Source organism: Ascaphus truei, chromosome 2 (assembly GCF_040206685.1).
Source record: "Ascaphus truei isolate aAscTru1 chromosome 2, aAscTru1.hap1, whole genome shotgun sequence".
In the NCBI taxonomy this organism is placed as follows: domain Eukaryota; kingdom Metazoa; phylum Chordata; class Amphibia; order Anura; family Ascaphidae; genus Ascaphus; species Ascaphus truei.
The window spans coordinates 471,909,475-471,923,813 of record NC_134484.1 but is presented as its reverse complement, the minus strand read 5'-3'; the positions used below and the strand labels follow the sequence as shown (position 1 = coordinate 471,923,813).

The window sequence follows — 14,339 nt, the reverse complement described above, 5'->3', positions numbered from 1 at the left end:
CTGAGCATCCTGCAGTCTGTTGGCTCTCTCTGCCAGGACTCTGTCCCCCTCTGTGACCTTGACCTGCATTCCTGAAGATGCACCTCCATCTTCTTCCTCTTGTCTCCCTTATTCTGCAGAAGAGCATTGACTTCGTTGGTGAGCTCATTGCGCTCACTCCCCAGTGATTGTTTAACATTCTCTTGTGAAGACCGTAATTCTGCGTTGATGGTGGTGGAATCTGGGGACTTGTAGCTGGAATGACTGTCACGGTAACTTATGACAAGATATAATGAATACCAAATATCTGGGTTGAACTGAACGAGGCGTAGATATAATAAAATATATTTATTCCTTAAAAAAGGTGAACACAGCAATATAGTACAATTAACAGACAAGAAGGTAACACTTACTTAGGGTTGGGGAATGGAAAAGTATCAGCTAGCAATTCTCCAGCAATCCGGTGACATTCCAGGTGGAATCAGAAGAACAACTCCTACAAAAACTGTAGGGTTGACACAGTTTATATACCTGTGTAACGCTATTCTTAACATTGAATACAGACTATTGGTGAACAATTATCTGTATCCAATCCCTAACGGGGAGACACAGTTTAAACCCTGTCCCCTAGCTAGTTAGCCCATGTGTACTGGGACTCTGAGGATCTTATTTCTGTAGCCCCATAATTAAATCAGGGGCGACGACCAGTCTACCAAATGAAGTATCTGTCAGGAGCTTCATTGTTTGTAGGTGTAGATATACCACTTACAAACTACTCCAGTTTGACGCTTCTCCGCCCTCAGGTAACAATTAGAGTGGCAGAGTCTGTTGATTAGTACTTGGTTCCTAGTGTAAAAAATTAGGGCAGTTAACGTTTCATCACAGGGCTTTATGTTAAATCATCCGGCTGCCCTTCCTGACATATTAGCATAGCATATGGAGTCTGCATTTTCAGAGCAGATTCAAAATACCACATACACTTTAATATTTTCACATATTAATAAGTTCCGTTCTGGGGGGCTCAGTGGGTCGAAATTTGCCAGTTTTTAATGCCTACAGTGACTCCACATATTGGCCAAATATCAACTCTCTGCGACCTCCAGAACCGGAGATACAGAAATGCACTTTAAAACATCTTGAAAATACAGGATTATAATGAAACATGGGAACAGGGGAACATACATTTTCCTGACATGACAAGGTGTAAGCCACATTCCTGGACTGCAGTCCAGTTAACCCCTTGCCTCCCTGGTGAGGTCAGGGGGTGGCCATATGGGGTGCAACCCCTTTAATACCGGGCCAACCCCCTCTCCCTCTACACCTCCCCTTTAGGGAGTGCCGGTATCCCTCTGCTTTGTTTACAGGCCGCGATCACGTGATCGGGACCTTTAAACGCAGAGGGATACCGGCACCTCATAAAGGGGGCTGTATCTCGGGAAGCAGGGGGTCCCCAGACCTGAAACCAACGCGGTTCAGCTCCGGAGACCCCCTGCACATCTACACTATCAATAAAAATGTATTTTAAATAAATTTTAATGTGCCGATGTTTGCGCAGAGAGAGCAGCGGTTCTCTCTCTGCTGCAAACACATCTCGCCAGGGGACGGCCTATAGTATCATTGATGTGCATATACAGTACTGTATGTGTATGTTAGGGGTTATAGGGGTTGTTGTTATACAGTGTATATATATATATATATATATACATATACATATATATATATACTGCATTACAATTCATGAAATTATGCCATCTGGCGGTCACGCGAAGCATTGCAGCCTAGTAAATCCTGAACCATTATTAATTAACACATCAACCGCGCGTCAGCCGTGTAATGCGCCTGGCTGGGAAGGCAAAAGGAGCCCGGCATGCTCCGGGTGAACAGTGTCACATTCCAGGAACATGCCAGGTACATGCCAGTGATTACTTCGAATAAAAGCTGCCGCTGCTGTAATTTTGTCGAATGCCTTTTCAGCGTCGAGATTTACTATTATGTTGTTGCCTTTGGACTGTCCTGCTGTCACCACCGCGGCCACAGCTGATCCTATACTCGTAACTGACTGTCTCCCGGGGACAAAACCTGTTTGCTCTGGAGATATAATATTGGGGAGTATATTTTTTAGACAGTTTGTGTAAATTTTTCTTCGAATTTAAAAATCTTGGTTTAACAGGGAAATGGGTCTGTATGACGATGGTTGATTCCTGCCTGGTTTTGGGATGACAATTATTTTCGCTAGATTAAAATTTTGCGGCATTTGTTTTTCCTCCCTTATATGGTTGGTTAGTGATATTGCTATTTCTGGGTTTAATAATTTGTAGTATTCTGCGCGAAGGCCATCTGGTCCTGGTGATTTGTTATTTTTAAGTGTGTTTATAGTTTCCTGTACTTCTAGGGTTGTTATAGGTTGATCTAGTGCCTCTCTATTTTCTTGGGAGATCTGAGGAAGGTTTGCTTTTTGTATAACTTTTTCTCCTAATTCTTTTTCATCTGGGATTGTTGTGTAGAGTTTTTTTGTAGTAATTTAGGAATGTTGCACAAATTTCTTTGGCGTTTGTTGTTCTGCCACCCTGCTTGGTGCTAATGGACACTATTTCATTAGTACTTTTGGTTTCTTTTGTTAGATTGGCCAACAATTTCCCCGGTTTATTGCCCTATCTAAAATAGCTATATTTTTGATACATAAGTTGGGTTTGTGCTCTTTCAGTCAGCAGTGCCTCATACAACTCTTTGGTTTCTAAATACTGCTTCTTATTTTGTTCTGTATTATCTGTCTTGTATATTTGGAATGCCTGTGTTAGCTGTGTGTTTAGGTTGTTCAGTTTGGTGTTTAGGGTTCTGTTTTTCCTAATACTGTAAGCAATTATATGGCCTCTAAGTACTGCTTTAGATGTTTCCCAGTACAGAATGGGTTCTAGAGTATGCTGCTGGTTGTCCATCTAATAATTGGACCACTGGTTTTGTAGATACGCTTTGAACTCTTTTGAGTCTGCTAGATACGTGGGCATGCGCCAGCTTCGCGAGATATTTTTGGGTTTACTGAGTCTTAAGTTGACCCATATTGGTGCATGGTCTGAAATTATTATATTTTCTATTTTAGCCAAGTTTATTCTCTGCATTAAATTGGTTGAGATTAGGAACCGGTCTATTCTTGAGAACATATTGTGTGCGTGTGAAAAAAAAGTGAAATCTTTTTCTAGCGGGTTTAAAATTCTCCAGGGATCTACCAGTGTTAGGTTCTCCCTGAAGGATTTCAAAGTACCCCGTTGTGTGTGAGTGGTGCGGTACCCTTTTGTTTCCTGATCTGTCAAGTGTCCAGACCTCCACTACATTGAAGTCGCCTCCTACAACAACGGTCTCTGCGTCCCACTCCAAAATTCTTTGGTAGAGATCTGTGAAAAACAAATGGTTAGGCAAGTTCGGAGCATATACATTAACCAACAACAGTCTTGAGTCTTCTATGGTGATGTCGACCATGAGATATCTGCCTCCCGGATCTTTCAAAGTTTTATGGATGGTGTAGTTCACATTATACAGCAGGGGCCTCTTGCAGTAATCTGCGTGACAGTGGTGCTCATATTGTACCCTGAGCTACTGAGGAAATATGCAGAAAATAATTGACTTGAGCTATTCACTCCAGGTGCTGCCAGGGCTTCGAAAGGCAGGTGACTGCTGCAGTTCAACTATCTTATGATAAACTGAATGTTATTAAAAGTTAAAGCTGCCAAGTATCTGGGAAGCTCAATCAGGACAAGTTCATGTGAGCCAGAAAAAGATATGCCCCAATAGATTGATATATACTAAATAATAATAATACTAATACTAATAATAATGTAATAATAATACTATATTTAAAAGAAAATCTAAAACACACACCTCCTACCTCTCTTGATTCTGGGATCGTCCGTGCTACTGCTGCTGCCGGCCCCTTCCTCCTCCACCCTCCCCCCACACACACACACATACATACCACTGAAGCCATACCTAGCAGATATTCCATCCCCTGTGCAGACTGGATAACTTCTGTGCACACAGATGAGCTTCTGCTCCGGGTATGTCCTGCGTGGGTGTGCCGCTGTGATGCTGGGTTCAGGGACAACTGGGAGAGTTATCCCAGCTCTCCCCCCTCCGGCAGACGTGGAACCCCTGATCACGGTGGCCATTTTTTCCCGCAATCCCCGTTATAACGCGGTTTCATGATGTGGACCCCAAGCACCGAGTTATAACGGGGTTTAGATGTATTTATTTTTCTAGTTATATATTTCAGCTTTTGTACTGAGACTACTTGGGGAGGGAAGAAGGGACTATTTATGGTCCTTCCAAGGGTAGACGTCTGTCCTATCTCAGCGGAAAGGTGGAACTTAACCCATTAGTGAGCACTGCCATGGAAGGACTCTCCAGGAAAAGAAAATGACTCAAAGTTGGGTATCAATTTTCTATTTTCCGATACTCCAACATGCATTTTCTAAAAAACAGGGCACCTTACAAACTGTAAATTAACATAAAGTGACAGAACATAACTTGCTGCAGTCTAGACACACAATCAATTTACAGGAGTTGCATGGAGGCCTCAGTTGAGACTCTGGTGAACCTGTTGTAGAACAAAGGGTGTGACTATTTATACCCTCCATGCTGACATCACAGATCATAATGTAGAAAGCGGAGGTGTAAAACCTGGAGCCCACACAGCCCACACAGTTAACCAATTATCATAATTAACCCCCACTCCAGTCCTCAGGTACCCCATAATAGTCCAGGAGTTAAGAATATGCTCACATTAGTACAGGTGTCTCACTCGGTTTGATCGATTCACCTGTGCTCAAGCAGGGTTATCCTTAAAACCTGGACTGTTAAGGGTACTTGAGGACTGGAGTTGGAAAACACTGCCTTATAGAAACCAGTTGTAAACCAAGAGGGGCTACACACTGTTTTTCATCATAGAACCATCAGCAGGTATTTTTGTTTATTTATATAGAACATGTTTTACCATGAAGTATTACATTGAAAGTTACCTCTCATTTTCAAGTATGTCCTGGGCACAGAGTTATGATGACATACATCATACAGTTATAATGGTTACATTAAGTGAGCATGGTTATACATTATATACAAGACAAGTTAAGATATGTATTCAACTCTTTTTAAGTAATTTTCTACCAGAAAGTCAGTAACACATTTTTTTACAAAATTATTCTATTCTACTGATATCAGAAGAAGAGCCCTCACTCCCAGCTTTACATTGTGGATTTTCTTTTCTTATTGCCATGTTTTCTAGTGATTGTGCCACAGAGTTTAGAGGTTAAGTCAGAGAAAGAAGAATCGAACACTGAGGAACGTCTGACAACCCTAAAGAGTGAAATGAGTTCATTTCCTGTTGGTGGTAAGTACCCTTACATCCCCACTTGTCAGTAAAGTTTTTAAACAAATTGAATAAAGGCATGTCTACAATATTGGGGAAAATAACATTAATGCAAGGATAGAATTACAAGCTTCATGTTCTAATAAATAAAATGCACATGATTTTCTAAGGTTATATTGGGAATATTATTGTTACAGTATTGGGGTATGAACATTGGTAGCTCAAAAAACTCCAACATGTTTTCAGCACTCCAGGTTAATCATCAAGTACAATCACTTACTTTTCACATCCACTTAGGAATCATTACAAAGTATTTCTGTATAGTGACATCACAAGAAGAGTTTCCACTCTCAGCTTTACATAGTGGATTTTCCTTTTCTTGTTGGCAGATTTTCCAGTGGTTGTACCGGAGAGTTTACAGATTAAGTCAGAAAAAGAAGAGCCAAACACTGGGGAACATCTGACCCCAATAATGAGTGAAATGGTTACATTTTCTGTTGACGGTGAGTACCATAACATCCATTTATGTAAACAAAGGCAATCTTGTTACAAAGTAGTATGGTCACCTTTAGGGAGTATTCAGGGAGTATTAATTGCCTCGCATAAGAAGTCCACAGCCTTGCTGGGTATTATGGAGAAGCAACGTGCAACAGGGTTGGAGGAGTAATATGGCTCTCAAATTAGTATAAAGGTTGGAAATGGGTTGCTGACCTTCAACGGATGAGATAAAGCACAGTTGGGAAAAACATATACAGTATTTTAAGATCACGTTCCACTGTTTGACCAGTGTGTTCTGCCTGTGCTCGTAGACTCCAAAATGCCAAGATTAATTCAGCAGCTTGTCTCTTTCTCTAATTTCTCTATTTACCCTTTTCTCTCCCTTTACCCCATTTACCCCTCAGTTCTGCAGAGACCTGCGTTTCATAAGCCAACAGCTTTCAGGTCCACTTTGCTGTCCTCTCTCTACAACTCTACTGACCTCGACAACCTTGTTATGATCTATAATTTTGCCATAACTTCCTCTCAAGATCTACATGCCCCACTTCTTCTCTGCCACTCACAACCTTCTAACCTCAGACCTTGGTTAAACTGACATACATGCATGCTTTGCTCCTACACTCGCTACTCTGAATGCTCCTAGAGGCAATATCATACTCTTGAAGGATCTATAAAGAGCTATCTTAGTAAGTATATATATATATATATATATGGTATTTTTTTCACAATTATTAGCGCACTTCTGATTTTAACAGCACTGTAGATCATACATAGCACATATAGTGCTTAATTTTTTTAACCCTTTAGGCACCCCATGTATGTCATGTAATCCATGCTGTAGCATTTTCATTTCCTCTCTTTCCTCTATGCAGTGGAAGAAATACATAAGACCGTATAACATTGGTAGTGTAGGATCTACTAAAATGGATCTACCGTGACATATGCTTAAAATATTTAGGCCAAAGTACAGCTGAACCCCGTTATAACGCGATGCTCGGGGGCCACAGAATGAGACCGTGTTATATCAGGGATCGCAGAAATGTTTTTTTTTTTTTTTTTAAACAAAATGGCTGCCATGATCAAGGATTCCATGAGGACTTACCCGGCATCTGCAGCTCTCTCTTCTCCCTGCTTCATTAGCTTCCAGAGATCGAGAGTAGGGAGCTGGTAGAGATGTGGAGAATATTTATTAGAAAGCTGGGGCTGTAAATGTTTCTTTCTAAATCTGTGCAAAAAGGCAGCAGGACTACAACTCCCAGCATACCTTGAGCAGATGACATCAAAAAACGTATCTCAGCCTATCAGAGTGCAGACTGAAAGAGACGCTTGAAACAAAGTGTGTGTGTGTTCTGGATTGTGGCATGTCGCTTTGCTGCTGCCTACAAGCACAAATAACAACCACCCAACATCACACAAGGAGGGTGTTTTGCTTCTCTTCCTTTTTTTTGGTTGCAACATTGTATACATTTTATATATATATATATATATATATATATGTAAGGGGGTCACCCCCGGTTCCCCTGATCTTCCTTTGCCCCCTGCCTTACCCCAGTGGCAGTGGGGGAAGGGGACGGCGACTTCTCCCAGCGGGCACCTCCATCTTGGTTGTGGCGCGAGGTTCGCGTAATGCGCAGAGGTTGGCCATGGTAGCGGTGGCCATTGCCAGTGTGCAGGAGCTCTGGGAGGTTGCGCAGGTGCAGTTCAGCGTAGCGACGGCCATTACAGCTTCGCACATGCGCAGTAAAGATCGCGCACGTTGTCCCCATAGGAAAGAGCTGTGCCAAGAACTACAATTCCCAGCAGCCTCTGGGGACTGCACTTTCACCCTGGTCACAGGCAGCCAGACAGCCAATAGAGCTGGCAGATTCTCATGCTGCAGAGTTGCAACAATGTTGTGTGCAGACAGGGTTTTTGTCAGTTGGATCCAGGAAGAGATTGGGGAAGGTAGTGTACACAGAGCAGGGCTCTGCTGTACTAGGCCAGAGAAAACCCAGGCAGGCCCCACTCCCCACTAGGTTAGTGGGTAAGTTCATAGGGAAGGCCCCTTAGGTAGGGACTCTGCCCTAATCTGAATCTGAGTCTTGTCAGTGGCACAGCTGCAGTGCTGTGTGCTCTGACAAGAAAAGACAAGTGTGGCTTGCAGTGCAGCCACAGCAATTACTGCATTAGGCCAGTAACCCCCTAGGCCCCAGATAGGTCCTGAACGCCCCAGTTTGTGGTGCTACAGGGACAGGCCCTAGGCTAGGGAACCTGTCACAGTAGTAGTAGTGTTAGATAGGGACACAGCGGACGCTGCGCTCCCCGAGAAGAGACTTGGGCTCAAGTCTGTGCTAAAGAGACAGAGACTATATCCAGGGTGGGATCGCACCTGGCGGACCCTCGTGCGAGGAAGCATTGCATGACAGACGGGATCACCAAGCAGCAGATCCTTTTCGAAGTTGCTTGCAGGCCCGAGTGCAGGAGCGCTCGGCAGGTGCCTTTCTAAGTGCACCAACGTATCCTATACATAATATCATTACACATAGTGGCAGCGCTGACCACAGGACAAAGGGGTGGTACACGGTGGGGGGTACACGGTGTTGGATAGGTACACTCCTAGTGGAGTGAAGGACACTTGGGACTGAGTTATATTGTGGAGTTACCCTCTAGGGCAGGGTTTCCCAAACTTGTTTTCCCGTGACCCGGTTATTTTTCAACTTCTTTTTCGTGACACACTAAAAATGTTATCGTTTATAGGGCCTGCACAGATACACACACAGCCACTGATACACACACACACACACACACACAGCCACTGATACACACACAGACACACACACAGCCGCTGATACACACATACACAGCCACTGATACACACACACACAGCCATTGACACACGCAGCCACTGACACACACACTGAAACACACACAGAGCCACTGACACACAGACCCAGCCACTGACACACACGCAGCCACACAGACACTGCTACACACACACACACACACTGATACACACACACACACACACACTGATACACACACAGAGACACTGCTACACACACAGAGACACTGCTACACACACAGAGACACTGCTACACACACACACACACACACACTGATACACACACACTTACACTGATACTGATACACACAGACACTGATTAACACACAGACACACACACACACACACACTGATACACACACACACACACACACACACACACTCGCTCTCCCCTATACGCACACAGACACAAACAGTGAATTACAGGCAACGATGGATGTGAGTGACTGGAGGGGGGGGCAGGGGCACTTAGGGGGGTGGGACGGAGGGGGCCCAGGGACACTTGGGTGGGTGGGAGGGGGGGGGCCCAGGGACACTTGGGTGGGAGGGAGGGGGCCCAGGGACACTTAGGGGCGTGGGAGGGAGGGGGCCCAGGGACACTTAGGGGCGTGGGAGGGAGGGGGCCCAGGGACACTTAGGGGGGTGGGAGGGAGGGGGCCCAGGGACACTTAGGGGGGTGGGAGGGAGGGGGCCCAGGGACACTTGGGTGGGTGGGAGGGGGCCCAGGGACACTTAGGGGGCCCAGGGACACTTGGGTGGGTGGGAGGGGGCCCAGGGACACTTGGGTGGGTGGAGGGGGCCCAGGGACACTTGGGTGGGTGGGAGGGGGCCCAGGGACACTTGGGTGGGTGGGAGGGGGCCCAGAGACACTTGGGTGGGAGGCAGTGACTGGGTGGGGTGACTTACCTTGCCGCCGGACGCTTTCCCCTGCTGCCCCCGATATCCCCTGCTGCCTGGGACGGGAGGTGGCATGGGGGCACGGGAGGTGGGCTCGGGAGGGGGTGCCTCAGGAGGTGAGCTCGGGAAGCTGGCCGCGGGGGGAAGCAGGCCGCAGTAGGAGCTTGTACTTCCACCCTGCCCCATGTAACGTGCGGGCCGCAGAGGAGCTGGTACTTCCTCCTCCGTCCCACGTTGGGAGCGGGGGGAGGAAGGGAGCGGACCCTGCTTGCCCTGCGCAAGCGCGCGGGACCGCGGGGGGAATCACCGCCATTTTTTTTTAATTTGAGCGGGGGGGGGGGGGGGGGGGGGAACGGGAGACACCGCACGGCCAGCCTCGCTGCGACCCGGCAATTTTGGTGCCGTGGCCCGGTGCCGGGTCGCGACCCACCATTTGGGAAACGCTGCTCTAGGGGAAGTATCAGTATTATAAGTGTGTGATTATTCTGCGTTACAGTAAAGTGGTTATATACATTCCTGTGTATGTGGTTATTGTATATGCGGGTCCTGTGTAGGCAACCTTCTACATCCCTAGAACCCTACACAGGTGGAGGCGCTGAAACCGAGAACGTTCCAGAGGATTCACCCCAGGCTCTCACTGGCGGCGGCTCAGACCTCCTGTGAGCCTGACAGGTATAACGCACCACACCAGGTAACATTAGGTTCCCCGCACACACACACACTATATGCGATTGGGTGGGGGGGAATAGGTGTTACATATATATATTTTTTTATGGGGGCAAATTTGTTCTGTTCTCTGGCGAACCGGGAATAACTTTTTAGTAAATACGTTTCAAAGAGCAACTCTTAGAAAACAAGAATCAATGGGTTCAATTGGTAACTCGGTCAAATGAGGGAGGAGAAACGGACTGATGTTTGCAGCCAGTTTGTGGGATCGTTCTGCACTTCCTCAAACTTTGTGCAACCTGTTCCAGTTGGAACCTGCTGACCGGGGACTTTCTGCAAAGGTCACACAGATAATACATGGGGCTGCTCTGCATCTCTGGTGCTTTTCCCTTTTCCGTGTGTGTGTGTGTATTATTAAACTTTGCCCCCAAAAAAATGATTTGCGCTATAACGGGGTTGAGCTGTATTTAACTAAATGACCCATATTTATGAAGACAGAATGTAGATTCAAATAAATCATTTAGTACGTTACTATGTATCAAGTTGGATGTAGCATTGGGGCTTTTTTGTCTCTTGTTGTATGCATTAGGTCACAAACACAGTAGCTATCCAAATGAGACAAATATATACAGTGCATACACAAAGTAGTGGGTTTGGGTTTTGAGCTTGCTAAGACTGTATAAGGCCTCGTCCAGTGTTGCTGCTTGCTGGTGGAGGCGTGCTGAGGGGCGCTTCCGCTCGGCACTGAGCCCCTACAGTCGTAATTATAGCGGCTTTAGTAGGGGCTCGCCTACGCTTCCGCATGCGCGCGGAAGCGTAGGTCTTAGCAGACTTTTACATTTCAGCAGGGCCGGTCACGTGAGCGGTTCGCCCAATGAGGGCGAACCAGCTCCGTGACGTCACTGGCCCGCCCCCGACACACCCCCTGACGGCGCACTGTCTAAGGCCAGGGAAAGCACCCGCTTTCCCTGAGCCTCAGCACGCCAGCGGGGAGCTTGGCCGAGGCCTAAGATACTAGAAGTAGATTGGTCTGTTCTTGAGACCTTCTTTGTCTTCTTTCTTGTAGATGAGGATAAGTATTGTAATCTGGCATTTTCCTGTTCTTCGAGCAGCATGTAGAGTTTTGCACGGCTTTTCTCTATTTCCCCGGCTTCTTTCAAGATTTCAGTTGTAATTCCATCTTCCCCGGGGGCCTTCCCATTCTTCAGGAATTTTACTGCCTTTTCCACCACTATTGATGTACCATGCAAAGGACGCATGCTACACTATTGATCTCTTCTCGCTTTTCCTCTGCTGGATTATACATGTTTTGTGTTCCCGTACAATTTCATGTAGAAGTCCTTAAATTTCTTTTGATAATTGCACATTCTCTTTTATTGTTGATCAATCGTCTTGTTTGAGTGCACTGCTTTGCTTCTTCCCATTCATAAATCACTGAATTTGTCTTCAAACTTTTATCTCCGATAGTCTTTGTCGCCATATCAGTTACATTTTCTTATTGCTTTATTTGTTGTTGTTTCCTTAGTAATTGCTTTGTCTCATCTGATATTTTTACTATGTTTTTGTTAACAATAACTCCAGTTATGTCTGCTCTTTTTACTACAATCTTTATAAGTTCTTCACAATAGTTAGTGTCCCCATGCATTTTTAGCAGGCCGAATCCTATCTTTCAGCTCTTCTTGAATGTTTCTGCTGTTCTTGATTGTCACGATGGACTGAACTTATCAACAATTGTTATATTTTGGGGATTCTTGATTGAGCAAACAAATTAAGCAAAATAAATTGTCATTTCTTTCCTTACTAGACAAACACACAACAACTTCAGAATACACTTAATAAAACACTTACTTAAATGGGGAACGGGATAAATGGTCCAGTGAATGAAAAACGCAGAAATAAAGTCTTTTAGATTGCAGTCCTTTTGCAAGGGGCGCAAATTGCCAGCCCGTTATTTCCTTGAAATGAAAAAAGTTTGTTCTGGTTCTTTGGGGTTCGTTCTGGAATCCCCAGGGCTAACGAAATCCTGAAGCAGGGCTAGTTTCCTTGTTGCAATGTTTTTAACCCCTTGCGTTCTGGAATCGCAGAGCATTGCTCGCCGGATCTTCCAGCAGTGGGCTACAAATGGCCATTACTGCTCCCATACTCGGTGCTCTGTATTCTTTCAGCATATTGACGTGATATGTCTTATGCCTCTCGGGCTCTACCTGTACAACGTAGTTGTACTCATTCACCTTTCGGATACCCGAGTGGGTTTGAGAACAAGCACCTGCTGTCCTGGGATGAATTCCCTGCTACGGGCATTCCGGGCATACTATTGCTTTTGCCTGGTCTGAGCGGCCCTGAGGTGGTCCTGGGCCACCCCCATGAGCATCTCTAACCGGTCTCGGAGATCTACTACATACTGGATCACTGAAGCATCAGAGCCTCCCCTTCCCATCCCTCACGGAATAGGTCCAGAGGTCCACGTACCCTGTGGCCATATAGTAGCTCGAAGGGGGAGAAGCCTGTAGATTCCTGCGGTACCTCTCGGTAGGCAAACAGCAAGTGCTGTAAATGAATCTCCCAGTCTTTCCCCTCCGCCTCTATAAAGGTCCGAAGCATCTGCTTCAGGGTACCGTTAAACCTCTCACATAATCAGTTTGTCTGGGGATGGTAAGGGGTAGTGTGCCGGTGTTGTACACCGCATGCATCCCAGAGACAATGTAACAGTTCACTCATGAACTGCGACCCCTGATCGGTTAGGATCTCACTAGGGAAACCTACCCTAGAAAAAATGTTCAGCAAAGCTGCTGCCACTGTCTTGGCATCTATGTTGCTTAGCGCTACCGCCTCAGGGTACCGGGTGGCAAAATCCACCACTGTGAGGATGTAGCGCTTCCCTGACCTGCTAGGAATCATAAGGGGTCCTACAAGGTCCATTGCTACTTTCTGGAAGGGTTCCCCTATTATCGGTAGGGGTTTCAGGGGTGCCTTCACACGGTCGCCCGCCTTACCCACTCGCTGGCAGGCATCACAAGAGCGGCAGAAATTGCCCACATCTCGAGATGCCCCCGGCCAGTAGTATCGCTGTAATAACCGGGCTCGCGTTCTGTTGACCCCCTGATGTCCCGCTAACGGAATAGAGTGAGCTACCCGTAACAGTTGCTGTCGGTACCCCTGGGGCACTACTAGCTGTCGCTTACCAGTCAATACCTCCTCTATCCCTGGGTTCCCTTCTTCTCTATACAGGAGTCCCTTATACCATAGGCAGTGCTCGGTGCTTTCCCCTGCCTGAGATTCGGACGCCCGAAGTCTCACGCCGGCCAGGGTAAGGTCTGTCTTCACTGCCTCCCTAAACTGGGCTCCTAATTCTGGCCACCGCCCAGTCATGTCATTGAGAATGGGGAAGGGTGAGGGGGAACAGTAAGTCAGTGTGTGGTTGCAACTGATTTGTAGATACTAGGACACAGCGTTCCCAGTGTACCGTGCTCAGCTGCAGGAAATCTTTAAATGTCCATTTAGAATAATGCCTCTCAATGAGGAAAGCAGGGAAACACCGCTCTCTGCAAACATATGTATGAAGGTGTCTCTAATTGTGTCTCCTAAAATGTGGGGGAACTGTGTTATATTGGTGAGTGTCAGTAAAAAATCTCTGACCTCCCAGTAACACAATATGTTGTATCCCCCTGGAGAAAAGACAGCAGTGAATGAATTACCAAACCGTAATAAACGGATGGATGTACTCACAGTAGAGAGAAGTCCTGTGTAGTGAGTCCCACGGCGTGCATCACGTTGGGAAAAGCAGCAACAAGATATCCTCACGGAAAGAACGGAGCACAGCAATTGCAGCAAGAAGGGGGCTAGATACCGCTATAAAAATCCTTTATTCCATGGTAGACATCATGGCATGGGATATATTAAAAGTCTCGAACGCGTTTCGGGCCGTCGCCCTTTGTCAACGAGAATATACGTGGTTGCAACTGATCCTGGCTTACCTCCCCGAGCTCCTCTGCGCCCTCCACTAACGTTGGTCCCAAAGGCTGGGGGACTGGCGCCGCTGCCATTGACGCTGTCTGGCTCCGGGTAACCGCCGCCACTGCAGCGGGCTTGGACACTCGGTCATAGGTGCAGGTCATCGGTCCC

General features: G+C 46.4%; 1 protein-coding gene across 4 annotated transcripts in view; it reads left to right on the top strand.

The window, feature by feature from the left end:
• LOC142488358 (uncharacterized) overlaps positions 1 to 14,339 on the top strand; it is an 85,075-nt gene that overhangs the window by 63,407 nt on the left and 7,329 nt on the right. For all 4 annotated transcript variants that reach the window (XM_075588782.1, XM_075588783.1, XM_075588781.1 and 1 more), the window contains 2 exons: positions 5,252 to 5,356; positions 5,725 to 5,838. In XM_075588782.1, the coding sequence (XP_075444897.1) occupies positions 5,252 to 5,356; positions 5,725 to 5,838 (219 nt within the window). The remainder of the gene's footprint in view (positions 1 to 5,251; positions 5,357 to 5,724; positions 5,839 to 14,339) is intronic.